Here is a 27,045-nt window from a genome sequence, read left to right as displayed (position 1 = left end):
ATTCTAAGCCAACCAACAACCCAATCCTCAACAGCAGAACATCAAGACAAAGCAAACAAAACTAAATCAGAGCGGCTTTCCCTGGTCTTTTAGTCAGAAAAAAAAAAATACAACTTCTGAAAAGGACATTGATTCATGGCTTCAGGACACGTAAATAACCAGAAAATATTTAAATAATCACAGGAAGAAAGAAAATTAAAAAAACTTCAGAAAGACATTTCAATCCAATATTTGATGAAACAGGTCTATCGGGCTACACTAGTTATTTTGTGGACCTCCGTGGTTGTCTTACTCTAATACAGGCGACAGCTACCCTGCAGCGTTATCAGGACATGAGAGCCACTTTAGTGACAGAAACCTCTTCATGAATAAGCCATTATTTTCCTCACTTAGTGAAGCCAACCAGGTGTCCTTTTCTACAGCCACTCTAACACCGGAGGCCAAGTCAGTACTGCCGGCATTCACCCTCTGCCTATTAGCACTTTGATCAGGAAGAGGTAGAGCTGCTTGCTAACCTTCTATAATTGATGCCACCCTTTGCCAGTCAGCTCCATCTTCTCCCCCAGAAACGTATGACTAATGGAAAACCAGAAGGCAGTTACTTTACCAGGAAACTCCGATAACAATAACGGTCAGTGGCAGTTATTAGGGCGCGGGACAAAATATAGATCGACATGCCCATTAGTGGTACCAGAATCAAATAGTGCAGATTGTGATCAAATTTAGGAGGTCCAAGCGCTATTTTACACTCTGGGACATTTCATTGGCAAACGAAAGGAGAGTATAGGAATGGCCAGGCTACATCACTTCTTATATATATATATAAAAAAAAATATCTATATATTAAAATCCATCCGGTCAGTACATTCATTCATGAAGGACCCACTTGTGGAATGATTACAAAATGATACAGACTAATAATGACCCATGTCCCCTCAAAGCGTACGTTCCAACCCTGCAAGAGAAAACCAAAAGCTGCTCCGAGGAGCCAGAGCTTGTCCATGTGTCCCCACAGACACGGCCAGAGCCAAACGCTAAGTCTGGAGTACTGGAGGTTAAAGTCTGATAAGTGCAGGGCCCTGCCTGCTAATCTCGCTTTGCTTTCTTATTGCTGTCGCTGCAGTTTGACTTTGCAGACATCTCCCCCTCATCCAGTTTCCTCTTGCTAGTTTCCAGGGCAGCGATTGATGACGGCCGAAAGCGAACTATGATACAGGTCATGTTATCACATCCTGTACCATCTCCGGATGTATCGGGGGCCAAACACTGGTCCAGAAGCTGCCAGTAGAAACAAGAAGGACAATAGATCAGGAGACATTTACCAATAATGCATGATAACTACCATTTACACAAGCTCTATGGAAATACAATATTTTATTGTAGTGAATTAATTTCTTGGACATTAAAATGAAAGACAAACCTTAAACCTAAAAAGGAGAGAAATCTCAATGTATCCTTCCTGGTATAAAATAAATAAATGACTGCTGCTCCTACAGATCTAACTCCTACCTCATATTAAAATTAACTTTCTGTCAGGAGACCATAGTACCCTCAGAGTCTAACACACTAAGCTGCTCCTACAGATATAACTCCTACCTCATTAAAATTAACTTTCTATCAGGAGATCATAGTACCCTCAGAGTCTAACACACTAAGCTGCTCCTACAGATATAACTCCCACCTCATATTAAAATTAACTTTCTATCAGGAGACCATAGTACCCTCAGAGTCTAACACACTAAGCTGCTCCTACAGATATAACTCCTACCTCATATTAAAATTAACTTTCTATCAGGAGATCATAGTACCCTCAGAGTCTAACACACTAAGCTGCTCCTACAGATATAACTCCTACCTCATATTAAAATTAACTTTCTATCAGGAGACCATAGTACCCTCAGAGTCTAACACACTAAGCTGCTCCTACAGATATAACTCCTACCTCATATTAAAATTAACTTTCTATCAGGAGACCATAGTACCCTCAGAGTCTAACACACTAAGCTGCTCCTACAGATATAACTCCTACCTCATATTAAAATTAACTTTCTATCAGGAGACCATAGTACCCTCAGAGTCCAACACACTAAGCTGCTCCTACAGATATAACTCCTACCTCATATTAAAATTAACTTTCTATCAGGAGATCATAGTACCCTCAGAGTCTAACACACTAAGCTGCTCCTACAGATATAACTCCTACCTCATATTAAAATTAACTTTCTATCAGGAGACCATAGTACCCTCAGAGTCTAACACACCAAGTCTGAACTTGTCCCAGCATGCATTGCAATATCCGTTCACTGTAATCCTCGAATACAATGCATTACCTAGCACAGGTACTGTTCATGTAGAGAGGACACACCTTGAGGAGTACTACAAAGTTACCTCACCCTACACAAACTGGCCGAGCTTTCTACACAAAACTAATGACACCAGCAGGGCTTACATTTCTACTAGCCATTTGGGAGAATCTTTAGCCCTGGCAAGTAGAAAGTCATTCCTATAGCCTGCAGTGGCTGGCTAGCAGCCAGGACTTCACGTTTTAAAACCCAACAGAAGTATATAAAGACTTTCAGAATGCAGGTAAAACTTACCTCCTCCACTATAGCAGACAATAAGACAGGTTTAGCGGACTTTTCCTGCAGAATTATTCTATCGTGAACAAAATCCACAACCTCCTGGCTGCTCATCACATTCCTGGAACAAAACAAACATGAGAAGAGATCATAGACAAGATTTCAGGCTACACCGATTGCAGAATCGCATGTGGGACCAGTGTCTAATTTGGTGGCAAATTCAATAAAGTTTAAATCAGTCTTTTGACTAAAAAGCGGTCTTAGTTGTATTTTAATCATCTAAATTGTTTTAGTTGGCATAATTAACACTGTGTGGGACAAGGGGTTAAAAGGCTCCCGCAAGGATCGACTGGAAATCGTGACCATATGATCCCTACTTCAGGACTACATAATGGCCCAATAAGTGGGTCTGATAAAACTTTATTAGAAAGGGGTTAAAACGGAACTGCTTCTGGTCGGCGTATGTGATGCGTTAAGAGCGTCAGACTCACCAAATGCCATCACAAGCGATCACCATGAAGTTGTGTTCCTCATTCAGAGTCAGGACTTTGATATCAGGCAGTGCAGAGATCATCTGCTCCTCAGGCGGGAGATTCTTGTTCCTCTTGTAGAAGTGATCACCTGCAGACAAGGCAGCACCATACATTAGGGATCGACCGATATTGATTTTTAGAGCAGATACCGATATTCTGTGAACTTTCAGGCCGATAGCCGATGTAATTTGCCGATATTCTGTACATTTACCATTTTGGAAAATAAAAACTATTTCTAAAGGTAAATGCACAAAATATACATGCCACGTGTAGTGGATGCAGTGTGTTTTGACAGGGGAGCTGTTTGTGTTTATGTATATAATGCAGTGTGTGTGTATATAATGCAGTGTGTGTGTATATAATGCAGTGTGTGTGTATATAATGCAGTGTGTGTGTATATAATGCAGTGTGTGTGTATATAATGCAGTGTGTGTGTATATAATGCAGTGTGTATGTATATAATGCAGTGTGTGTGTATATAATGCAGTGTGTATGTATATAATGCAGTGTGTATGTATATAATGCAGTGTGTATGTATATAATGCAGTGTGTATGTATATAATGCAGTGTGTATGTATATAATGCAGTGTGTATGTATATAATGCAGTGTGTATGTATATAATGCAGTGTGTATGTATATAATGCAGTATGTATAGTGTGTGTGTATATAATGCAGTGTGTTTGTATAGTGTGTGTGTATATAATGCAGTGTGTTTGTATAGTGTGTATGTATATAATGCAGTGTGTATGTATATAATGCAGTGTGTATGTATATAATGCAGTGTGTATGTATATAATGCAGTGTGTATGTATATAATGCAGTGTGTTTGTATAGTGTGTGTGTATATAATGCAGTGTGTATATAATGCAGTGTGTGTCACACACACACACTGCATTATATACACACACTATACAAACACACTGCATTATATACACACACACACTATACAAACACACACACTGCATTATATATACACACACACACACACTATACAAACACACTATACAAACACTGCATTATATACAGTGTGTTTGTGTAGTGTATGTGTATAATAATGGAGTGTGTGTGTGTGTGAGGGGTAACTTTTTATAAAAATGTTGTTTTTTTTATATATTCAATTATATTATTTTTTTATATTTAATCATTATTATTTATTTTTTGTTGTCCCCCCTCCCTGCTTGTTGCCTGGCCAGGGAGGGGGGATATAGCAATCCCTGGTGGTCCAGTGGCATTGGCTGAGCTGTGGGGGGGGGGCAGCAAGCGTTTACTCACCTCCCTGCAGCTCCCCAGTTCAAGTCTCGCGGCCAGCGTGTCGCGGGGTGAGTAAACGCTTGCTACCCGCCCCCCCCAGGACCGCCAGGCTTGTAATGAGCCTGTCGGTCCTGGGAGGTATTATCGGCAATATCGGTATCTCTATTGGCCGATACCGCCGAAAATACCGAATATCGGCCGATTATATCGGTAAAACCGATAATCGGCCGATCCCTACCATACATCACTACAGTCACTTCCTGAAAGGTCTTAAACTCTTCAAGCACCATAACCTCTGATACTCTACTGCTGATATCACTCCTCCATTATGGCATAGGAGCAAAAAGAAGCACTTATGTTTTATCAGATGTCACTGCAGTCACTTCTGCATCTTTAACTGGTAGCATAGAAAGAAGCATTGGTTGGCTGAGGGCACCTAGAGGTAAACTGCAAATATAGCTTCTCACAAAAGGCAGTGTTTACAGAGTAAAGTGCACTGGAGATAGTGCTGAGTGTCCTTATCTCTAATGCTCATCAAAGCCCATCTATGCTGCTCGGAGACTGTCAGCATGGAGGATCCCCTGACAGGGCTCACGTGTGGTAACCAGTTTTCTTCAGTTTTAAAAATACAAGTTCCCCTCCTTATCCAGCCTCTCACCAAAGAGCTAATGACTACATGGAATGCAAGCATCTAAACCCACCACACCCTAAACCATATATCGATTATACAGGTGTATAGAGCTAGAAAGCAATTTTTCAAGGGACAGATGACGTAAAACGGTAAATTAACCACATGTGCCATCTCACCAATTGCACGAGACAGGTTCAGCCCACCATTCACCCGTCCATCCATGGTCACTTTGCCCCCAGCATTCTTGATCCGAGCCAGTTCCAATTCATCTTCTGGTTTGTGATCATAGGACATATCCACGGCCTTTCCATTCTCTGATACAACACAGCGAGAGTCACCAGCATTGGCCACAATTAGCTGGGTTCCTCGAATGAGAGCTACCACGGCTGTGGTTCCACTGTCAGATCCAGGCTGAGGGGAGACCACATAATAGTAGAATAAACTTTCATAGTAGGTCACCAACGACCCCCGTTTACCAATCCCCATTCATTATGACAAGACCAACATGGAGCATGCTAACAGGAAACAGGCCCCAGCTTCTGCAGAGAAAGACACACCACTGTGCAGACAGGAAAGCGGGTCCTATGTATTTGGTCAGTAGAAATATACAGTGCACAGAAATGCCTTGGCCTACCCAGAAATCTACTTAAGACTTACCTCTTCCTTCCCTTCCATGCCAGGGAGCATCATCTCTTCCTCTTCCTCCTCCTCCTCATCTTCTAGATCTTCACTGTCCTCGTCTTCATTTTCAGCTTCGTCACTGCTATAATCCTCTTCCTCCTCCTCCTCATCACTGCCTTCCTGGGGACACATCAGTGGACCCACACAATCGTCAGCTTATCCCACACCACAGCAACACAATTCAATTCCCCCCTTTAAAATTAGAATAAAAAGCACTAACCTGCACAGTGCACTGCAATTGTTTCACTACCAAACACCCCGCAACCCTCAATACATTCACTACCAAGCCCAACCAACGATGCCCCACAAGCAAGCCCAACCAATGATGCCCCACAAGCAAGCCCAACCAACGATGCCCCACAAGCAAGCCCAACCAACGATGCCCCACAAGCAAGCCCAACCAACGATGCCCCACAAGCAAGCCCAACCAACGATGCCCCACAAGCAAGCCCAACCAACGATGCCCCACAAGCAAGCCCAACCAACGATGCCCCACAAGCAAGCCCAACCAACGATGCCCCACAAGCAAGCCCAACCAACGATGCCCCACAAGCAAGCCCAACCAACGATGCCCCACAAGCAAGCCCAACCAACGATGCCCCACAAGCAAGCCCAACCAACGATGCCCCACAAGCAAGCCCAACCAACGATGCCCCACAAGCAAGCCCAACCAACGATGCCCCACAAGCAAGCCCAACCAACGATGCCCCACAAGCAAGCCCAACCAACGATGCCCCACAAGCAAGCCCAACCAACGATGCCCCACAAGCAAGCCCAACCAACGATGCCCCACAAGCAAGCCCAACCAACGATGCCCCACAAGCAAGCCCAACCAACGATGCCCCACAAGCAAGCCCAACCAACGATGCCCCACAAGCAAGCCCAACCAACGATGCCCCACAAGCAAGCCCAACCAACGATGCCCCACAAGCAAGCCCAACCAACGATGCCCCACAAGCAAGCCCAACCAACGATGCCCCACAAGCAAGCCCAACCAACGATGCCCCACAAGCAAGCCCAACCAACGATGCCCCACAAGCAAGCCCAACCAACGATGCCCCACAAGCAAGCCCAACCAACGATGCCCCACAAGCAAGCCCAACCAACGATGCCCCACAAGCAAGCCCAACCAACGATGCCCCACAAGCAAGCCCAACCAACGATGCCCCACAAGCAAGCCCAACCAACGATGCCCCACAAGCAAGCCCAACCAACGATGCCCCACAAGCAAGCCCAACCAACGATGCCCCACAAGCAAGCCCAACCAACGATGCCCCACAAGCAAGCCCAACCTACCATGCCCCACAAGCAAGCCCAACCTACCATTCCCCACAAGCAAGCCCAACCTACCATTCCCCACAAGCAAGCCCAACCTACCACTCCCCACAAGCAAGCCCAACCTACCATTCCCCACAAGCAAGCCCAACCTACCATTCCCCACAAGCAAGCCCAACCTACCATTCCCCACAAGCAAGCCCAACCTACCATTCCCCACAAGCAAGCCCAACCTACCATTCCCCACAAGCAAGCCCAACCAGCCCCCTAATCCCATTCAGTACCAAGCCCAACCTGCAATCAATACAAAGTACTACCCAGCACAGCCAACTGAATCTCCATGCTTCTTATCTATAGCTTTACCCAGCACAAGTCATCCACCCTTCAATAATCATTTTTTTGAATATAGGTCTATTACAATAATGCAGAGAAATATTTGTAAGAAGTCAGCACTGAGTGTCAACCACAGATTAAACAAAATTCCTGGACAATTAGTGGAATGTGGGCAAAGCAGATGCCCAGATCTCTAGTTATAACACGAAGACCCTTATAGCGTGGATATAAAATGGCAGGATGCTATATATATCCCACATTATCCTTCATTTTTCGCTCAGGTCAGTGCTGAGAACCTATAGAGTATCTATCCTCCGAGACACTCCATAGCTATTGTTTTGTAATGAGCGAGATAATGCCTTATTCCCCAAAGGTGCCACTAGCAGTAACTGGGGAAATTGATAGAACTCGAGGTTAGTAGCTCCAACTATCACCAAGTTTTGTCTACTCGAGGCATTACAATAAGAGAAAGTAGCTCCTACTATGTCTTATATAAATGAATCAAGATCTACACCCACCTCACTATCCTCTTCTTCCTCTGCTTCGGATTCGCTGTCTTCAAAGATCTGGGACTTGGCTGCACTCTGTCGCTTGCACTTGGAGGAGCAGGAAGGCCCGGCCTCCCCGGTGGAAGATGAAACAGCTTCATCTAAAGACTCAACCTTTGCACGAGAAGAGCTTCGCTGAGTACTATCACGGCTCCCACCACAACTTGCAGAGGAGGAGGAGATCCCAGGAGAGGTTGCTGCCTCTGCTTCCTTCTTTCCATTTGTTTCCTGAGGATCCCCAGAAAGCTCTAACCCCAGATCGCCATTCATGACGGCCTCTTTTGGCTTATCTTCTGGGTCTTTATCAGCAGATGGTGGGCTCATCTTATTCCGTGGGCCCTTGCCACAATTCTGCCCATAGCGAGTTAATAGTTCTTCAATGGTCATAGTGGCTTCTTCATGTAAAAGGGCAGCTTCCTCATTGTCCACTGTGAAAAGATACAAAGAGAATTACAAAATGGTTATATGCTCATAAAAATTAGTGGGAAAAAAAAACCAACTTAATCTACAACAAACGGTGGAGCTAAACAAATTCTTGCAGCATATCCAGTCATTGAGCCTCAAAATCTAAACTGGGCACTTACCATCATCCTCATCTGCAACTTTATCCTTCTCACCCTCATGGTCGTTTATGGGACGGCCTGCCATCTGAGACAGCTCTTTAATTACATCTTCTTGGATAAGTCTGTCATCTATGGCAAGAAAAGCATCCTCCAAGGCCTGTGGACAAAACACGAGAACCCAATACGTCACGCTAAATCACAGTCAAGCTTTAAGAACAATATGCCCGTCTGTCAGCTCATTCCCCTGCTTTTTTCCAGCCGTGATGCATGTGATTGCCCCACAAAGGACTCTTCCAACTGACAAAAACACCATCTTGTTGCATGAGACTGGCAACGGTGAAGCAAATGAAATGATCAGTATAACAGGGCAGCTCATCTGAATTATGCTTTCAATTCACAATTCTAAATAAGTCTATTTAAATCATACCATAAGCCTGCTGGTTCCACACAGATGGCTACACTGCCTGCCATCACAGAATGCCAAGGAAATCACTCTGATTTGACAAAACATAGGAGGGCCTACCAAACGGTCTTCAATTAGCCCAATCTGAGGCTATTTGGAGCTTTTCATAATAGATAAAACATTTACAAAATGCTCAGACTGTGGTGAAATTTCACTTTATTTTATGGTAAAATCAATAAATAAAAACAGTGATAAACCATCGAGCTCTGACATTGTCCACATTCACTGTCTGGTTCATGACGTGATTTAATCTAGAAAATATCCTCCAGACGTCACTGGTGCAGTCTTGCGCATGCACCAGAGTACAGCACTAACTGAAAACAGCATCAGGTAAGTACAACTCACCATGGTCGCACCGCTGGACCACAAGCGGGGGTGATGTCACCCTTGGTGGTTTTTGCAAAATATACAAAGATCCCAAAAAGTGACAAATGCTTTAAATGTCACGTACTCTTCTGCAGAAACAAATGTACAAATAGCCCCCTTTAAAAATGTGTGAAGTTAAGGGAGCAAATTACAGACGTGCCCAATTCATTTTTTAAACTTCGAATTTTGACAGATTGAGTCAATGGGCCCTTATTACATCTGTTATGGGACATTTTAACAAGCTGATCACAATGCAGTGTGGGCTGCGGCCCGGTGGAACAGCTGATTGGAGGGAAAGGACATTGTCCTCTAAGAGAATAACATATTGAAATGACCATTTAAAATGATTTTGTACTAAATTCTGATATCCTCCCTTTAATCACCAGCATTCTACTCCGACTAACATATGGAAATCCAAGTGAAATGAATGAGAATTCTTACCTTTTGGAGTTTTCCTTCCTTGTAGGCTTTCTGCTCTTTGATGATTTCTGGGAGGTATTTGGCACAGTACAATGCCACCTCTTCCCCTGTAAAGGTTAGATTAGATATTCAATAACTGGGACGGGCACAACACCTAGAGTGGGTGGCATAACCTGAACTATGCCATCAAATCTTGATCTTTAAAAAACAAACAAAAAAAAAAACACTGTAGGGTCAGGAACACAAACATCTTTTCCTGACCCTATAGTGTTAATACCGGTCAGGATATTTATATCGGCAGACATTTTGTGCTAAGATAGGAATTAAAGGAACACTATAGTCACCTAAATGACTTTAGCTAAATAAAGCAGTTTTAGTGTATAGATCATTCCCCTGCAATTTCACTGCTCAATTCACTGTCATTTAGGAGTTAAATCACTGTTTCTGTTTATGCAGCCCTAGCCACACCTCCCCTGGCTATGATTGACAGAGCCTGCATGAAATAAAAACTGGTTTCACTTTCAAACAGATGTAATTTACCTTAAATAGTTGTATCTCAATCTTTAAATTGAACTTTAATCACATACAGGAGGCTCTTGCAGGGTCTAGCAAGCTATTAACATAGCAGGGGATAAGAAAATCTTAATTAAACAGAACTTGCAATAAAGAAAGCCTAAATAGGGCTCTCTTTACAGGAAGTGTTTATGGAAGGCTGTGCAAGTCACATGCAGGGAGGTGTGACTAGGGTTCATAAACAAAGGGATTTAACTCCTAAATGGCAGAGGATTGAGCAGTGAGGCTGCAGGGGCATGTTCTATACACCAAAACTGCTTCATTAAGCTAAAGTTGTTCAGGTGACTATAGTGTCCCTTTAAAAGTGTATATTGCCAGAGTCACTCAGAACACAGCGGACTCCATTTTGGATTTCAGGCAAGAGAGACACAAAATGTATTTCCTTTCTGTAACTAGCCACTAGCCTGAGCTAAGGAATGCATTATGTAAACAAGCCAAGTGATAAGCAATGAAGCAGGGGGATGGAATGCTCTGTTTAAATGTTAATGGAATAGAAATAATTTTAAACACAAACACTAGTGACAGATAAGACTAAGTGATCATTTTACAAGGTCCCATTGTAAGTAAGGGGTGAAATTTAGTTTAGAACTGACAATTTTAGAAATTACAACAGGAATTGTCGACGCGCTGTCTGGAGAAAATCCAAAGAAACGCTTTGAACTGACAGTAAATGTAAGTTATGGTAGTCATTTTAGATAAGCCAAATGACGTCAAAATCGTCATCAGGAAAAGTTAACTCTTTCCTGGATAGGAAAGTTTAATTAGGCAATTGCGCCCTCTATGGACCAAATATCTAAATTGCGATTTGCAGGTTGACCACACCTTGAGTATCCTATTGGACGTACAGAGAGTCTGGCCCTTTAAAAAGTTAGGACAAAGGGAAGAGAGGGTTAGTTTGGGCTTTCAGATTCGGACATTCAGAGAGATCCAGGACAGATATTTAAGACACTCTGGAACTAACACTCAAACTCTTTTGGACACAACTCAAGAAACACTCCTTGACACTTAGAATTTTACTATTACTTTCTAACCAACATCACTTTTCTCTATTACTTACACACCTCCATACAACCAATCATACTCGCATTCAAGTTCCTGGGACTAGACCTACTCATCTGATGAGAGCATCTACATAACTGGTAACTATGCTGGTTTTATTTAATCTAAATTAATTAAAATCTAATAGCATGATATATGACTGGATAAATCACGGTCAGATTTCAATATTTAGAAATCTTAGTTAACTAAAGAATATATAGTTATAAACATTCCATTCTGCAGGTGGAATTAACAATAATTATATATTAATGTGATATTATCACGTGTTAGCATACCGCTGTTTTTATCCAGGTGTATTGATTTGCTCTAAAATAAGATAAGATCTCTTTTTAGGCAAATTAAAATTCGGCTTTTGTAAAAATCTGGTAGATTATTCTTATTGGATGGTTCCAGGAAATGATTAATGAGCTGGTTTGAATGTTATTTTAAATGAAAATTACATGTGAATAGGATATTATATGCCTAGGAAGATCTAGCCAGCATTGAAAGGGTTACTCAGTTGATCTAACTGTAAGCCAAGGTTTTATGGCTTTTCGCTGGAAGTTTAGCTTTCTGTGTCTGTGAAGTACCCTCATAAATCAGTTGATGCTGTTAGCCATTGGATTGTTTTAACATTGTATTGCATACTTATGTTATACTAAATATTCACTGATTATCATGCATGTTGCCTAATATTTTATTTGTCACAATAAATTATATCTATTTTTATAACAAATTGTGATTTTATTGGTATGGAATACATTTCACTTACATGATAACGATCTCTAAGATCTAAGAGAATTGAAATAGTGGGCAATTCTCAACTGTTTAATATTATCATCCCATAAACATCCCCACATACCACCATCTTGATCCCCTGGCTCCTCCTTGCCTCACTAAATATAGAAAAATCTTACTTGTATTCAAGTATGCAGCTGCTTCTGGCAACATCAGAAGTGGTGGTCTGATCCAATCACAATGCTTCATCATATGATTGGCTGAGGCTAGCAAGAAGGCAGAGCAGGTGCAGAGTCAGCATAAGCCAAACACAGCCCTGGCCAATCAGCATCTCCTCATAGAGATTACATTGAATCAATCAATCTCTATAAGGAATGTTCAGGGTCTCCATGCAGATGGTGGAGACACTGAATGTCAGTCACACTGTGCAGCACTGGCCCAGGAAGCACCTCTAGTTGCCATCTGAGAAGTGGTCAGTGGAGGTATCCCTAGGCTATAATGTAAACACTGCATTTTTTCTGAAAAGACAGTTTTTCTGCAAGAAGGGAAATGATTATACTCACCAGAACAAATACAATAAGCTGTAGTTCTGGTCACCAGAGTGTCCCTTGAACCGGACATGAAAACGTTATAAAAATAATGAGGGCCATAAAGCCAACAGATAATATAACATTATAATGAACTACTCTGAGCTGCAGAGATATAATTGACTCTAAATAACGAGAAATAGAATTACGAGAAGCTTCATTCCCCTTAAAACTTTTTTAGAAGTAACCGGTGATCTGATCTTCTGAATTCAGCTTATATTGATAGGTACATCTGAAATGCCATTTGAATATGCTATCTAGTATATTCAAGACGGGAGGTGGCACAATTATAGAAGGCGGAGCAGTTTAACGGCTCTAAAAGATACAACTTTCACCCTGATGGAATATAAGAAATTCCACTGAAGAGGATATATCCTGAAGCTCGCTTACTTTCTTGGTAGAGGAATTGCCACTAAGAATGCTGGTTAAGCTTTAGCACATTAAAAGGAACCACCTCCAAAGTAAAAGGGGACCTGAAAGACTGAAGAAAGATCCCAGGAGGGAAACAGAACTTCCTGGGTGGCCTAAGAAGCCTATTGCTTTAAAGAAACTTCTAACTGGTAAATACAAAGACCAATCCCTTCTCCAAACTTGAAATTCATCTCCACCAAGGCCGAAAACTGGCTCGTGTTTGGCAAGTACGGAAAGATTGGCAGAACCACTGCTCTGTCCGTTCACCTCATGGAAGAAGTCTCTAGGAGACAAAATGTAAGCCCGGTGAAATACCCTTACATAGATATACCTACTATTCAACGCGAACTGTCCTGTACAGAGAGGCAAACCCGAGAATCTTCATGTTCTCCCTCTTTGCCAGGTCTAACCGGGCACTCCAAATCTCTCCGTAGAACGTGAACCTGATCGGATCTATAAACCATTACTTTTGATCCCCATTTCTTTTGCTGAGGTTGTAGTTGATGACATTGTCGACATATCATGGAATGGAGAGAGAACCTCCCAGAAATTGTGAGTCCAGTACACTGTTTTGTTACATAGCTGAAACAGACCTTGCCTCTGGCACCACCCTGTCTGTTGACATGAGGGAAACAGTGTCGTTGTCTGACCGGATTGTAATAGGTCTCTTAAACAACCAAGATCTGAATCTGTGAAGGGAGTGAAGAACTGCCTTAAGAGCTCTCAAATGAGTGGACTATTTTTCTTAGGACCAAGAACACTGGCACATTAGAGAATTTAGACGAGTGACCCACCCTGTGTTAGATGCATTATGTGGTGAAAATTACTCCTTCTATAGGCTGATAGGACAGACTTGTCAAATTTTTTTTTATATGACGTTGTCCACCATTTTAGCCGATCTGCTTTTTCGAAGAGTTTCTAGGAGACAGAAATCCAAGATTTCCACACTTCCACCCAGAGGAGATCATTTTCCACCGTATCGGCCAAATCCAGATTTTGCACAGTTGACCGCAGGAATTGAAGATGTCAGACATCCCAGCAATCTCATTTCCTGTTCTTATGGAGGAATTTTCACTTTATTAGTAACTGGACGTTTCCGAGTGCAGTAGATGCAGAGGTAACGTTTTAAGGTTAACACGAACCACAAAACAACCTGTCTCCTGGAGTAGAAGAAAATACATTATAGTCTCAGTCCATGTTGTTGTAGCGCTCTGCTAGCTACCCGAACATACGTAAACCGTCCCGATTAGCAATAAGTAGCCAAACTCCCAAGTAGGGAATGCCTCGTTCCCTAAAATATGCTGTTATGGGAGTGTTTGAAAAGCTATGAAATCTCTTAAATCCACTTATAATGGTGTATTTTCAGAAAACTTCTTGAGGGGCCGCAATAGGGATGAGGGAATTCTGAACCTCAGGAGAGGAACCAATTCATTTAAATTCATAACCAGTTTAAATGAATGATCAGAGATTGATAACCAGGAGATTCCTGAGGAATCCAACGAACTTCGTGGTTCACAGAACCATATCTCAAACCCTTTGAATCCAACAGGAACACGGTTTCGGTAAATAGAGAAATCAGATGTTCGGAAAATTATGGATTGGGCAGATTTGAAAAGAGGAAGCGGTGCCCCCTTTAACTAGATCAAGAAACCAGTGAATGCAAGAAGGTGCTAGTTAAAAGCCAGGCAAGATACATTCAGATATATACACTGGTTCCCAAATGCAAACTGGGAATGTTAAGTGACTCCATCGAATGGTACTCCAGTCCATCGAATGGTACCCCCCCCCCCCCGCCAGACATTAGAAGTAACCGGATGCTTCTCTTTGGTCTCTGTGTAACATCTCAGGCAGAGCAGCCGATACATTGATTCTCTATAAGAATTCAAAGATAGGAATGATTGCATATTCTCTGCTTCATTTTACCCAAGAAATTGCAGCACCTTGGTCATATTTATAAACCCCAGGGTAAAGGGGAGGGACTTTTCTTAAAGGACCACTCTAGGCACCCAGACCACTTCAGCTTAATGAAGTGGTCTGGGTGCCAGGTACCTCTAGGATTAACCCTTTTTTTTATAAACATAGCAGTTTCAGAGAAACTGCTATGTTTATAATGAGGGTTAATCCAGCCTCCAAATCCTCTAGTGGCTGTCTCACTGACAGCCGCTAGAGGCGCTTGCGTGCTTCTCACTGTGAAAATCACAGTGAGAGCACGCAAGCGTCCATAGGAAAGCATTGTAAATGCTTTCCTATGCGACCGGCTGAATGCGAGCGCGGCTCCTGCCGCGCATGCGCATTCAGCCGATGACGTCGCGATCAAGATGGAGAGGAGGAGGAAAGCTCCCCGCCCGGCGCTGGAAAAAGAGGTAAGTTTAACCCCTTCCTCTCTCCAGAGCCCGGCGGGAGGGGGTCCCTGAGGGTGGGGGCACCCTCAGGGTACTCTAGTGCCAGGAAAACGAGTATGTTTTCCTGGCACTAGAGTGGTCCTTTAATCATTTATCTTGCAGATGCTTATACCAATTAGGAAGCACAATCCATACGTACTGCCACCATATCTCAGAAAACAGATATATTTTTAAAATGATGTATCTTACGTTTTACATTATTGTGCCTCTCTTATGTGAAAAAGTGAATTAAACTTACCTGTATTCGAGCCATTGGACAGTCCCTGCTCCCTCGTGGAGATCATCAATGATTATGATCTCTGTCCCAACCCAGTCCTTCTGATGCAGAAGGATGTACGGCAATCATATGCTTCTCATTAATAAAAAAATATTACAGAATTCTGCACCATCACGCTGACCGTGACAATACAGAATGTGAAGATTGATTATCAGCAAACATTCTCAGGGTATCAACAATCCTTACCTCCATGGCCGTCATACACAGAGAACATGGCCGTCTCACAGTCCAGCTTCGGGATACAGTTATGAGCATCCTGTAAAGAAAGAACCGTAGAATTAGGAGGAAGAGAAAAGAAGCTGAGCCATGGAGGTTTTAGAACCATTTTAATCCACTAAAAGTATTTGTTTTACAGCACATTGCTCTATTAAAAAATTACGGGCCACGTGTGATACGGGGAGGGAGAGTTACTGCCTGCAAATGCAGCAGATATGTTTTATCTGTGGGAAGCCGTCTGGCTGCAAGCCGCGGGAGGGTGGGAGTCCGGCTGGGAGTAGTGGGAGACATGCTGTCCGGCTGTAACGGTGGAGGGAGGGAGGGAGGCTGTCCGGCTGTAAATGGGAGGAAGGGAGGGAGGCTGTCCGGCTGTAAATGGGAGGAAGGGAGGGAGGCTGTCCGGCTGTAAAGGGAAGGGAGGGAGGCTGTCCGGCTGTAAAGGGGAGGGAGGGAGGCTGTCCGGCTGTAAAGGGGAGGAAGGGAGGGAGGCTGTACGGCTGTAAAGGGGAGGAAGGGAGGGAGGCTGTACGGCTGTAAAGGGGAGGGAGGGAGGGAGGCTGTACGGCTGTAAAGGGGAGGGAGGGAGGCTGTCCGGCTGTAAATGGGAGGAAGGGAGGGAGGCTGTCCGGCTGTAAATGGGAGGAAGGGAGGGAGGCTGTCCGGCTGTAAATGGGAGGAAGGGAGGGAGGCTGTCCGGCTGTAAAGGGGAGGGAGGGAGGGAGGCTGCCCGGCTGTAAAGGGGAGGGAGGGAGGGAGGCTGCCCGGCTGTAAAGGGGAGGGAGGGAGGGAGGCTGCCCGGCTGTAAAGGGGAGGGAGGGAGGGAGGCTGCCCGGCTGTAAAGGGGAGGGAGGGAGGGAGGCTGTCCGGCTGTAAAGGGGAGGGAGGGAGGGAGGCTGTCCGGCTGTAAAGGGGAGGGAGGGAGGGAGGCTGTCCGGCTGTAAAGGGGAGGGAGGGAGGGAGGGAGGCTGTCCGGCTGTAAAGGGGAGGGAGGGAGGGAGGCTGTCCGGCTGTAAAGGGGAGGGAGGGAGGGAGGCTGTCCGGCTGTAAAGGGGAGGGAGGGAGGGAGGCTGTCCGGCTGTAAAGGGGAGGGAGGGAGGGAGGCTGTCCGGCTGTAAAGGGGAGGGAGGGAGGGAGGCTGTCCGGCTGTAAAGGGGAGGGAGGCTGTCCGGCTGTAAATGGGAGGAAGGGAGGGAGGCTGTCCGGCTGTAAATGGGAGGAAGGGAGGGAGGCTGTCCGGCTGTAAATGGGAGGAAGGGAGGGAGGCTGTCCGGCTGTAAAGGGGAGGAAGGGAGGGAGGCTGTCCGGCTGTAAAGGGGAGGAAGGGAGGGAGGCTGTCCGGCTGTAAAGGGGAGGAAGGGAGGGAGGCTGTCCGGCTGTAAAGGGGAGGAAGGGAGGGAGGCTGTCCGGCTGTAAAGGGGAGGAAGGGAGGGAGGCTGTCCGGCTGTAAAGGGGAGGAAGGGAGGGAGGCTGTCCGGCTGTAAAGGGGAGGAAGGGAGGGAGGCTGTCCGGCTGTAAAGGGGAGGAAGGGAGGGAGGCTGTCCGGCTGTAAAGGGGAGGAAGGGAGGGAGGCTGTCCGGCTGTAAAGGGGAGGAAGGGAGGGAGGCTGTCCGGCTGTAAAGGGGAGGAAGGGAGGGAGGCTGTCCGGCTGTAAAGGGGAGGAAGGGAGGGAGGCTGTCCGGCTGTAAAGGGGAGGAAGGGAGGGAGGCTGTCCGGCTGTAAAGGGGAGGAAGGGAGGGAGGCTGTCCGGCTGTAAAGGGGAGGGAGGGAGGGAGGCTGTCCGGCTGTAAAGGGGAGGGAGGGAGGGAGGCTGTCCGGCTGTAAAGGGGAGGGAGGGAGGCTGTCCGGCTGTAAAGGGGAGGGAGGGAGGCTGTCCGGCTGTAAAGGGGAGGGAGGGAGGGAGGCTGTCCGGCTGTAAAGGGGAGGGAGGGAGGGAGGCTGTCCGGCTGTAAAGGGGAGGGAGGGAGGGTGGCTGTCCGGCTGCAACGGTGGAGGAAGGGAGGGAGGCTGTCCGGCTGTAAAGGGGAGGAAGGGAGGGAGGCTGTCCGGCTGTAAAGGGGAGGGAGGGAGGCTGTCCGGCTGTAAAGGGGAGGAAGGGAGGGAGGCTGTCCGGCTGTAAAGGGGAGGGAGGGAGGGAGGCTGTAAAGGGGAGGGAGGGAGGGAGGCTGTAAAGGGGAGGGAGGGAGGGAGGCTGTAAAGGGGAGGGAGGGAGGCTGTAAAGGGGAGGGAGGGAGGGAGGCTGTAAAGGGGAGGGAGGCTGTAAAGGGGAGGGAGGGAGGCTGTAAAGGGGAGGGAGGGAGGCTGTAAAGGGGAGGGAGGGAGGGAGGCTGTAAAGGGGAGGGAGGGAGGGAGGCTGTAAAGGGGAGGGAGGGAGGGAGGCTGTAAAGGGGAGGGAGGGAGGGAGGGAGGCTGTAAAGGGGAGGGAGGGAGGGAGGGAGGCTGTAAAGGGGAGGGAGGGAGGGAGGGAGGCTGTAAAGGGGAGGGAGGGAGGGAGGCTGTAAAGGGGAGGGAGGGAGGGAGGGAGGCTGTAAAGGGGAGGGAGGGAGGGAGGGAGGGAGGCTGTAAAGGGGAGGGAGGGAGGGAGGGAGGGAGGCTGTAAAGGGGAGGGAGGGAGGCTGTAAAGGGGAGGGAGGAAGGGAGGCTGTAAAGGGGAGGGAGGGAGGGAGGCTGTAAAGGGGAGGGAGGGAGGGAGGCTGTAAAGGGGAGGGAGGCTGTCCGGCTGTAAAGGGGAGGGAGGGAGGCTGTCCGGCTGTAAAGGGGAGGGAGGAAGGCTGTACGGCAGTGAGGGGAGGGAGGCATTCCGGCAGTGAGGGGTGGGATTAGGAGCAGCGGGACGGAGGCTGGCCGGGAGGGATTCCGGCTGGCTGGGAGCGGTGGGAGGGATTCCGGCTGGCTGGGAGCGGTGGGAGGGATTCCGGCTGCCTGGGAGCGGTGGGAGGGATTCCGGCTGCCTGGGAGCGGTGGGAGGGATTCCGGCTGCCTGGGAGCGGTGGGAGGGATTCCGGCTGCCTGGGAGCGGTGGGAGGGATTCCGGCTGCCTGGGAGCGGTGGGAGGGATTCCGGCTGCCTGGGAGCGGTGGGAGGGATTCCGGCTGCCTGGGAGCGGTGGGAGGGATTCCGGCTGCCTGGGAGCGGTGGGAGGGATTCCGGCTGCCTGGGAGCGGTGGGAGGGATTCCGGCTGCCTGGGAGCGGTGGGAGGGATTCCGGCTGCCTGGGAGCGGTGGGAGGGATTCCGGCTGCCTGGGAGCGGTGGGAGGGATTCCGGCTGCCTGGGAGCGGTGGGAGGGATTCCGGCTGCCTGGGAGCGGTGGGAGGGATTCCGGCTGCCTGGGAGCGGTGGGAGGGATTCCGGCTGCCTGGGAGCGGTGGGAGGGATTCCGGCTGCCTGGGAGCGGTGGGAGGGATTCCGGCTGCCTGGGAGCGGTGGGAGGGATTCCGGCTGCCTGGGAGCGGTGGGAGGGATTCCGGCTGCCTGGGAGCGGTGGGAGGGATTCCGGCTGCCTGGGAGCGGTGGGAGGGATTCCGGCTGCCTGGGAGCGGTGGGAGGGATTCCGGCTGGGAGCGGTGGGAGGGATTGTGGCTGGGAGCGGTGGGAGGGATTGTGGCTGGGAGCGGTGGGGGGGATTGTGGCTGGGAGCGGTGGGAGGGATTGTGGCTGGGAGCGGTGGGAGGGATTGTGGCTGGGAGCGGTGGGAGGGATTGTGGCTGGGAGCGGTGGGAGGGATTGTGGCTGGGAGCGGTGGGAGGGATTGTGGCTGGGAGCGGTGGGAGGGATTGTGGCTGGGAGCGGTGGGAGGGATTGTGGCTGGGAGCGGTGGGAGGGATTGTGGCTGGGAGCGGTGGGAGGGATTGTGGCTGGGAGCGGTGGGAGGGATTGTGGCTGGGAGCGGTGGGAGGGATTGTGGCTGGGAGCGGTGGGAGGGATTGTGGCTGGGAGCGGTGGGAGGGATTGTGGCTGGGAGCGGTGGGAGGGATTGTGGCTGGGAGCGGTGGGAGGGATTGTGGCTGGGAGCAGTGGGAGGGATTGTGGCTGGGAGCAGTGGGAGGGATTGTGGCTGGGAGCAGTGGGAGGGATTGTGGCTGGGAGCAGTGGGAGGGATTGTGGCTGGGAGCAGTGGGAGGGATTGTGGCTGGGAGCAGTGGGAGGGATTGTGGCTGGGAGCAGTGGGAGGGATTGTGGCTGGGAGCAGTGGGAGGGATTGTGGCTGGGAGCAGTGGGAGGGATTGTGGCTGGGAGCAGTGGGAGGGATTGTGGCTGGGAGCAGTGGGAGGGATTGTGGCTGGGAGCAGTGGGAGGGATTGTGGCTGGGAGCAGTGGGAGGGATTGTGGCTGGGAGCAGTGGGAGGGATTGTGGCTGGGAGCAGTGGGAGGGATTGTGGCTGGGAGCAGTGGGAGGGATTGTGGCTGGGAGCAGTGGGAGGGATTGTGGCTGGGAGCAGTGGGAGGGATTGTGGCTGGGAGCAGTGGGAGGGATTGTGGCTGGGAGCAGTGGGAGGGATTGTGGCTGGGAGCAGTGGGAGGGATTGTGGCTGGGAGCAGTGGGAGGGATTGTGGCTGGGAGCAGTGGGAGGGATTGTGGCTGGGAGCAGTGGGAGGGATTGTGGCTGGGAGCAGTGGGAGGGATTGTGGCTGGGAGCAGTGGGAGGGATTGTGGCTGGGAGCAGTGGGAGGGATTGTGGCTGGGAGCAGTGGGAGGGATTGTGGCTGGGAGCAGTGGGAGGGATTGTGGCTGGGAGCAGTGGGAGGGATTGTGGCTGGGAGCAGTGGGAGGGATTGTGGCTGGGAGCAGTGGGAGGGATTGTGGCTGGGAGCAGTGGGAGGGATTCAGGCTGGGAGCAGTGGGAGTGATTGTGGCTGGGAGCAGTGGGAGGGATTGTGGCTGGGAGCAGTGGGAGGGATTGTGGCTGGGAGCAGTGGGAGGGATTGTGGCTGGGAGCAGTGGGAGGGATTGTGGCTGGGAGCAGTGGGAGGGATTGTGGCTGGGAGCAGTGGGAGGGATTGTGGCTGGGAGCAGTGGGAGGGATTGTGGCTGGGAGCAGTGGGAGGGATTGTGGCTGGGAGCAGTGGGAGGGATTCAGGCTGGGAGCAGTGGGAGGGATTGTGGCTGGGAGCAGTGGGAGGGATTGTGGCTGGGAGCAGTGGGAGGGATTGTGGCTGCTGGGAGCAGTGGGGGGGATTGTGGCTGGGAGCAGTGGGAGGGATTGTGGCTGGGAGCAGTGGGAGGGATTGTGGCTGGGAGCAGTGGGAGGGATTGTGGCTGGGAGCAGTGGGAGGGATTCAGGCTGGGAGCAGTGGGAGGGATTCAGGCTGGGAGCAGTGGGAGGGATTCAGGCTGGGAGCAGTGGGAGGGATTCAGGCTGGGAGCAGTGGGAGGGATTGTGGCTGGGAGCAGTGGGAGGGATTGTGGCTGGGAGCAGTGGGAGGGATTGTGGCTGGGAGCAGTGGGAGGGATTGTGGCTGGGAGCAGTGGGAGGGATTGTGGCTGGGAGCAGTGGGAGGGATTGTGGCTGGGAGCAGTGGGAGGGATTCAGGCTGGGAGCAGTGGGAGGGATTGTGGCTGGGATTAGTGGGAGGGATTGTGGCTGGGATTAGTGGGAGGGATTGTGGCTGGGAGCAGTGGGAGGGATTGTGGCTGGGAGCAGTGGGAGGGATTGTGGCTGGGAGCAGTGGGAGGGATTGTGGCTGGGAGCAGTGGGAGGGATTGTGGCTGGGAGCAGTGGGAGGGATTGTGGCTGGGAGCAGTGGGAGGGATTGTGGCTGCTGGGAGCAGTGGGGGGGATTGTGGCTGCTGGGAGCAGTGGGGGGATTGTGGCTGGGAGCAGTGGGAGGGATTGTGGCTGGGAGCAGTGGGAGGGATTGTGGCTGGGAGCAGTGGGAGGGATTGTGGCTGGGAGCAGTGGGAGGGATTGTGGCTGGGAGCAGTGGGAGGGATTGTGGCTGGGAGCAGTGGGAGGGATTGTGGCTGGGAGCAGTGGGAGGGATTGTGGCTGGGAGCAGTGGGAGGGATTCAGGCTGGGAGCAGTGGGAGGGATTCAGGCTGGGATTAGTGGGAGTTATTGTGGCTGGGAGCAGTGGGAGGGATTGTGGCTGGGAGCAGTGGGAGGGATTGTGGCTGGGAGCAGTGGGAGGGATTCAGGCTGGGAGCAGTGGGAGGGATTGTGGCTGGGAGCAGTGGGAGGGATTGTGGCTGGGAGCAGTGGGAGGGATTGTGGCTGGGAGCAGTGGGAGGGATTCAGGCTGGGAGCAGTGGGAGGGATTCAGGCTGGGAGCAGTGGGAGGGATTCAGGCTGGGAGCAGTGGGAGGGATTGCGGCTGGGAGCAGTGGGAGGGATTGCGGCTGGGATTAGTGGGAGGGATTGTGGCTGGGAGCAGTGGGAGGGATTGTGGCTGGGAGCAGTGGGGGGGATTGTGGCTGGGAGCAGTGGGAGGGATTGTGGCTGGGAGCAGTGGGAGGGATTGTGGCTGGGAGCAGTGGGAGGGATTGTGGCTGGGAGCAGTGGGAGGGATTGTGGCTGGGAGCAGTGGGAGGGATTGTGGCTGGGAGCAGTGGGAGGGATTGTGGCTGGGAGCAGTGGGAGGGATTGTGGCTGGGAGCAGTGGGAGGGATTGTGGCTGGGAGCAGTGGGAGGGATTGTGGCTGGGAGCAGTGGGAGGGATTGTGGCTGGGAGCAGTGGGAGGGATTGTGGCTGGGAGCAGTGGGAGGGATTGTGGCTGGGAGCAGTGGGAGGGATTGTGGCTGGGAGCAGTGGGGGGGATTGTGGCTGGGAGCAGTGGGAGGGATTGTGGCTGGGAGCAGTGGGGGGGATTGTGGCTGGGAGCAGTGGGAGGGATTGTGGCTGGGAGCAGTGGGAGGGATTGTGGCTGGGAGCAGTGGGAGGGATTGTGGCTGGGAGCAGTGGGAGGGATTGTGGCTGGGAGCAGTGGGAGGGATTGTGGCTGGGAGCAGTGGGGGGGATTGTGGCTGGGAGCAGTGGGGGGGATTGTGGCTGGGAGCAGTGGGGGGGATTGTGGCTGGGAGCAGTGGGAGGGATTGTGGCTGGGAGCAGTGGGAGGGATTGTGGCTGGGAGCAGTGGGAGGGATTGTGGCTGGGAGCAGTGGGGGGGATTGTGGCTGGGAGCAGTGGGGGGGATTGTGGCTGGGAGCAGTGGGGGGATTGTGGCTGGGAGCAGTGGGGGGGATTGTGGCTGGGAGCAGTGGGGGGGATTGTGGCTGGGAGCAGTGGGAGGGATTGTGGCTGGGAGCAGTGGGGGGGATTGTGGCTGGGAGCAGTGGGGGGGATTGTGGCTGGGAGCAGTGGGGGGGATTGTGGCTGGGAGCAGTGGGAGGGATTGTGGCTGGGAGCAGTGGGAGGGATTGTGGCTGGGAGCAGTGGGGGGGATTGTGGCTGGGAGCAGTGGGGGGGATTGTGGCTGGGAGCAGTGGGGGGGATTGTGGCTGGGAGCAGTGGGAGGGATTGTGGCTGGAGCAGTGGGAGGGATTGTGGCTGGGAGCAGTGGGAGGGATTGTGGCTGGGAGCAGTGGGGGGGATTGTGGCTGGGAGCAGTGGGAGTTATTGTGGCTGGGAGCAGTGGGAGTTATTGTGGCTGGGAGCAGTGGGAGGGATTGTGGCTGGGATTAGTGGGGGGGGGGGCGGTTGGCTGGCTGGGATTAGTGGGGGGGGCGGTACTTACCTCCATGCTCACCCTCCAGCCCTGCATGGCGGAGTAGCCGAAGCTGATGTCTCCATGGCCGCCGTCGCTGGAGGTCTTGCCGGTGCTGGGCTGGGACAGGTAGGCCCCCATTTCCGACACGTGCAGATCGAACGGCTCCCGGCGCTCTCTGTGCGGACCGGAAACGGAAACAGCAACACAGACAAGAGCCGACCGGAATCACGTGATCGGAGGGGGGGTGGGGGGGGGAGGCCGCCATCTTGGTTTCTGGCAAAGTGAGGGCCGAGGATAAAGCAGCTCTCCAACTGCCACGCGCGAATCACGTCACTTCCGGCCCAACACGCTGGATCTCCAGTGACGTATTTCCTGTTCAGAACAAAGAGAGGAAACATTTAAACATATTAATCTTAATAATAAGCCGACCTTCTCCCCCAGCTATCTCAGACCAGGTGCTGTCAGAATCTGTAGGAAGGAACTCGGAAAAATAAAACCTATAAAGGAAAACAAAGAATGGAACTATATCCGAACGAAACGCTGCACGAAGTAACGAACGACCCCACCATGTTATTACACCAGCAGATAAAGGGGGCCGGGGGGATATGGCAACGAGAAAAATAAAACCTATAAAGGAATAACAAAGGATGGAACTATATCCGAATGAAACACTACACGAAGTAACGAACGACCCCACCATGTTATTAAACCAGCAGATAAAGGGGGCCGGGGGGATATGGCAACGAGAAAAATAAAACCTATAAAGGAATAACAAAGGATGGAACTATATCCGAACGAAACGCTGCACGAAGTAACGAACGACCCCACCATGTTATTAAACCAGCAGATAAAGGGGGCCGGGGGGATATGGCAACGAGAAAAATAAAACCTATAAAGGAATAACAAAGGATGGAACTATATCCGAACGAAACGCTGCACGAAGTAACGAACGACCCCACCATGTTATTAAACCAGCAGATAAAGGGGGCCGGGGGGATATGGCAACGAGAAAAATAAAACCTATAAAGGAATAACAAAGGATGGAACTATATCCGAACGAAACGCTGCACGAAGTAACGAACGACCCCACCATGTTATTAAACCAGCAGATAAAGGGGGCCGGGGGGATATGGCAACGAGAAAAATAAAACCTATAAAGGAATAACAAAGGATGGAACTATATCCGAACGAAACACTACACGATTTAACGAACGACCCCACCATGTTATTAAACCAGCAGATAAAGGGGGCCGGGGGGATATGGCAACGAGAAAAATATCGAAAAGTCATTTATCATCAATTCAAACATCAAGAAAATTACTTATTACTACCCAAAAATCCCCTGGGAGATATAAAAAATAAATTAAATAAATATTTAGAACGAGGATTTGAAGCAGAGCTATTGAATAACAAAGAATACGACTTTCTTAATGTAAAATTTCCAAAGATTCCTGTATTATATGTCCTGCCTAAAGTACATAAAGATATGAATAACCTCCCAGGCACGCCAATAGTTTCAGGAATTGGTTCTCTTTTATCTCCTTTATCTCAATTTTTAGATAAATTTTTACAGAATCTTGTTAAAAAAAATGTCCCTCGTATCTTAAAGACACAATGTCACTTTTACAAATTTTTAAATGGGAAGATGGATTTATTTTGGTGACTTGTGATGTCAGCAGCCTCTATACCATTATAGAACACGAGAGAGGTTGTGAGGCTGCTAGACACTTTTTAAATAAAGAAAACTATTTGGATCCTCGACAGATTTTATTATAGAGGGCATTCAAATTATCCTTTTTAATAATTTCTTCTGGTTTGAGAACAAGTTTTATTTGCAGACAAAGGGAACGGCTATGGGGACCAGATTTGCCCCAAGTTATGCAAACCTTTTTATGGCACTTTGGGAGGAACGTGAAGTTTTTTCCAGGCCTGAGTTTGGGGCAAATCTGGTCCTCTATAAACGATATATTGATGACATTTTTATAGTATGGAGAGGTACCCAGGATTCCCTTTTAAGTTTTTTAAATGATCTTAATCAAAATAGTTGGAATATTAATTTAACACATGAGATGAGTACACAAAATGTTAATTTTTTAGATGTAAGTATCTATATTGAAGATAATCAAATTAAAAGTAAAACTTTTTTTAAATTAGTAGATGTAAATAGTTTTATTAATTTAAAAAAGTTGTCATTTTAGACCATGGTTAACTAATATACCTAAAGGACAATTTTTAAGAGTAAGACGCAATTGTACAGACATTCAACAATATGAAGAACAGACACAGATTTTAATAAATCAATTAGTAGAAAAGGGATGTAATCAAAAGACGCTAGAAATGATAAAAGAAGAAGTTGGACAGGAAACTAGGGAGAACATTTTAGAATATAAAGAAAAAGGATTAAAAGAGGATAACACTACTATACCTATTATTTTTAACTATAGTTCAAATAGTCAGCAAATACAAAAAATAATTAGAAAAAATTGGTATATTTTAGAACAAGACCAGGATATACAACAATATCTAGGAGCCAAACCTAAAGTTATTTTTAGAGGAGCAAAAAGTTTTAAGCAAGTTTTAACCACAAGTTTTTTAGAAAAAGATAAAAATTCACAATTTTTAACTATGTTTAAAAGAGATAATGGTTTTTATTATTGTGGAACTTGTAAAGGTTGTATGTCAAGAAACCACAAAAATAAAAATATTAGTAAGTTCTATTCCTTTCACAATAAGAAATTATATGATATTAAATCTTTTATAACCTGTAATTCTAAAAACTTAATTTATATGATCACTTGCCCCTGTGGATATCAATACATTGGGAGAACATCTAGACAACTTAAAACATGAATTAGGGAACACATTTATAATATTAATAGAAAATACACCCTACATAATGTATCTAAACACTTCTTAGAAGTCCGTGGAGGAAACATACAAGGTTTTGATTTTATGGGAATAGAATCTGTTAAAATTCATTGGAGGGGAGGGAATATAGAAAATCTCCTTAATAAAACCGAAATGAGGTGGATTTTTAATATGGAAACTTTGTCTCCATATGGTCTTAATATAGATTTTGAGGTTAATTGTAGATTATACTAGCTTTAGTGTAACTATAATCTTAATTTTATTAATGACAGGAGGCTTCATATTTGCTTAAGTCTCTCTTTACTAGAACTCCACAGCAGCACATTAACATAGAGAGATAAACACCAAAGACAAAAACATAAGGTATCTATGTAAGGCTCCTCCTAAGCCACCATTTCCTCTTTCACGCTGCGACAACGTAACGTACACAACAATGACAATAACTAAATAAAGAAAAATTCACAACATAACGATGAATGTCATCTGGAAAAAACTTCGGATAATGGATGAACTTGATCTTTAACCCGCCAAACGGCCGATCCTATGAACTGAAGTCGATCCATTAAACTGAAACGAAATAAACAGAATCGAAAACACTGATTAGTGAACGAAATGTACTGATAAAACATAAATCCCACGATCCAGTA

At 48.2% G+C, this 27,045-nt stretch overlaps 1 protein-coding gene across 1 annotated transcript; it reads right to left on the bottom strand.

Annotated features, from left to right (window-relative positions):
• Positions 1-62: 62 nt before the first annotated feature.
• Positions 63-23,727, bottom strand: PPM1G (protein phosphatase, Mg2+/Mn2+ dependent 1G). The gene is made up of 10 exons (XM_063441847.1): positions 23,558-23,727; positions 15,857-15,926; positions 9,666-9,751; positions 8,417-8,552; positions 7,803-8,260; positions 5,653-5,796; positions 5,172-5,406; positions 3,071-3,200; positions 2,598-2,700; positions 63-1,278 (listed from the first exon to the last, which is right to left on the bottom strand). Exons 1-10 carry the CDS (start codon positions 23,666-23,668, stop codon positions 1,087-1,089), a joined length of 1,665 nt encoding a protein of 554 aa, XP_063297917.1. The 5' UTR covers positions 23,669-23,727; the 3' UTR covers positions 63-1,086.
• Between the last annotated feature and the right edge of the window lie 3,318 nt (positions 23,728-27,045).

The sequence above is a fragment of the Pelobates fuscus genome, chromosome 2 (genome assembly GCF_036172605.1).
Source record: "Pelobates fuscus isolate aPelFus1 chromosome 2, aPelFus1.pri, whole genome shotgun sequence".
Lineage (NCBI taxonomy): Eukaryota > Metazoa > Chordata > Amphibia > Anura > Pelobatidae > Pelobates > Pelobates fuscus.
Note: the sequence above shows the minus strand (reverse complement) of the source record. Positions and strands in the feature narration are given on the sequence as shown.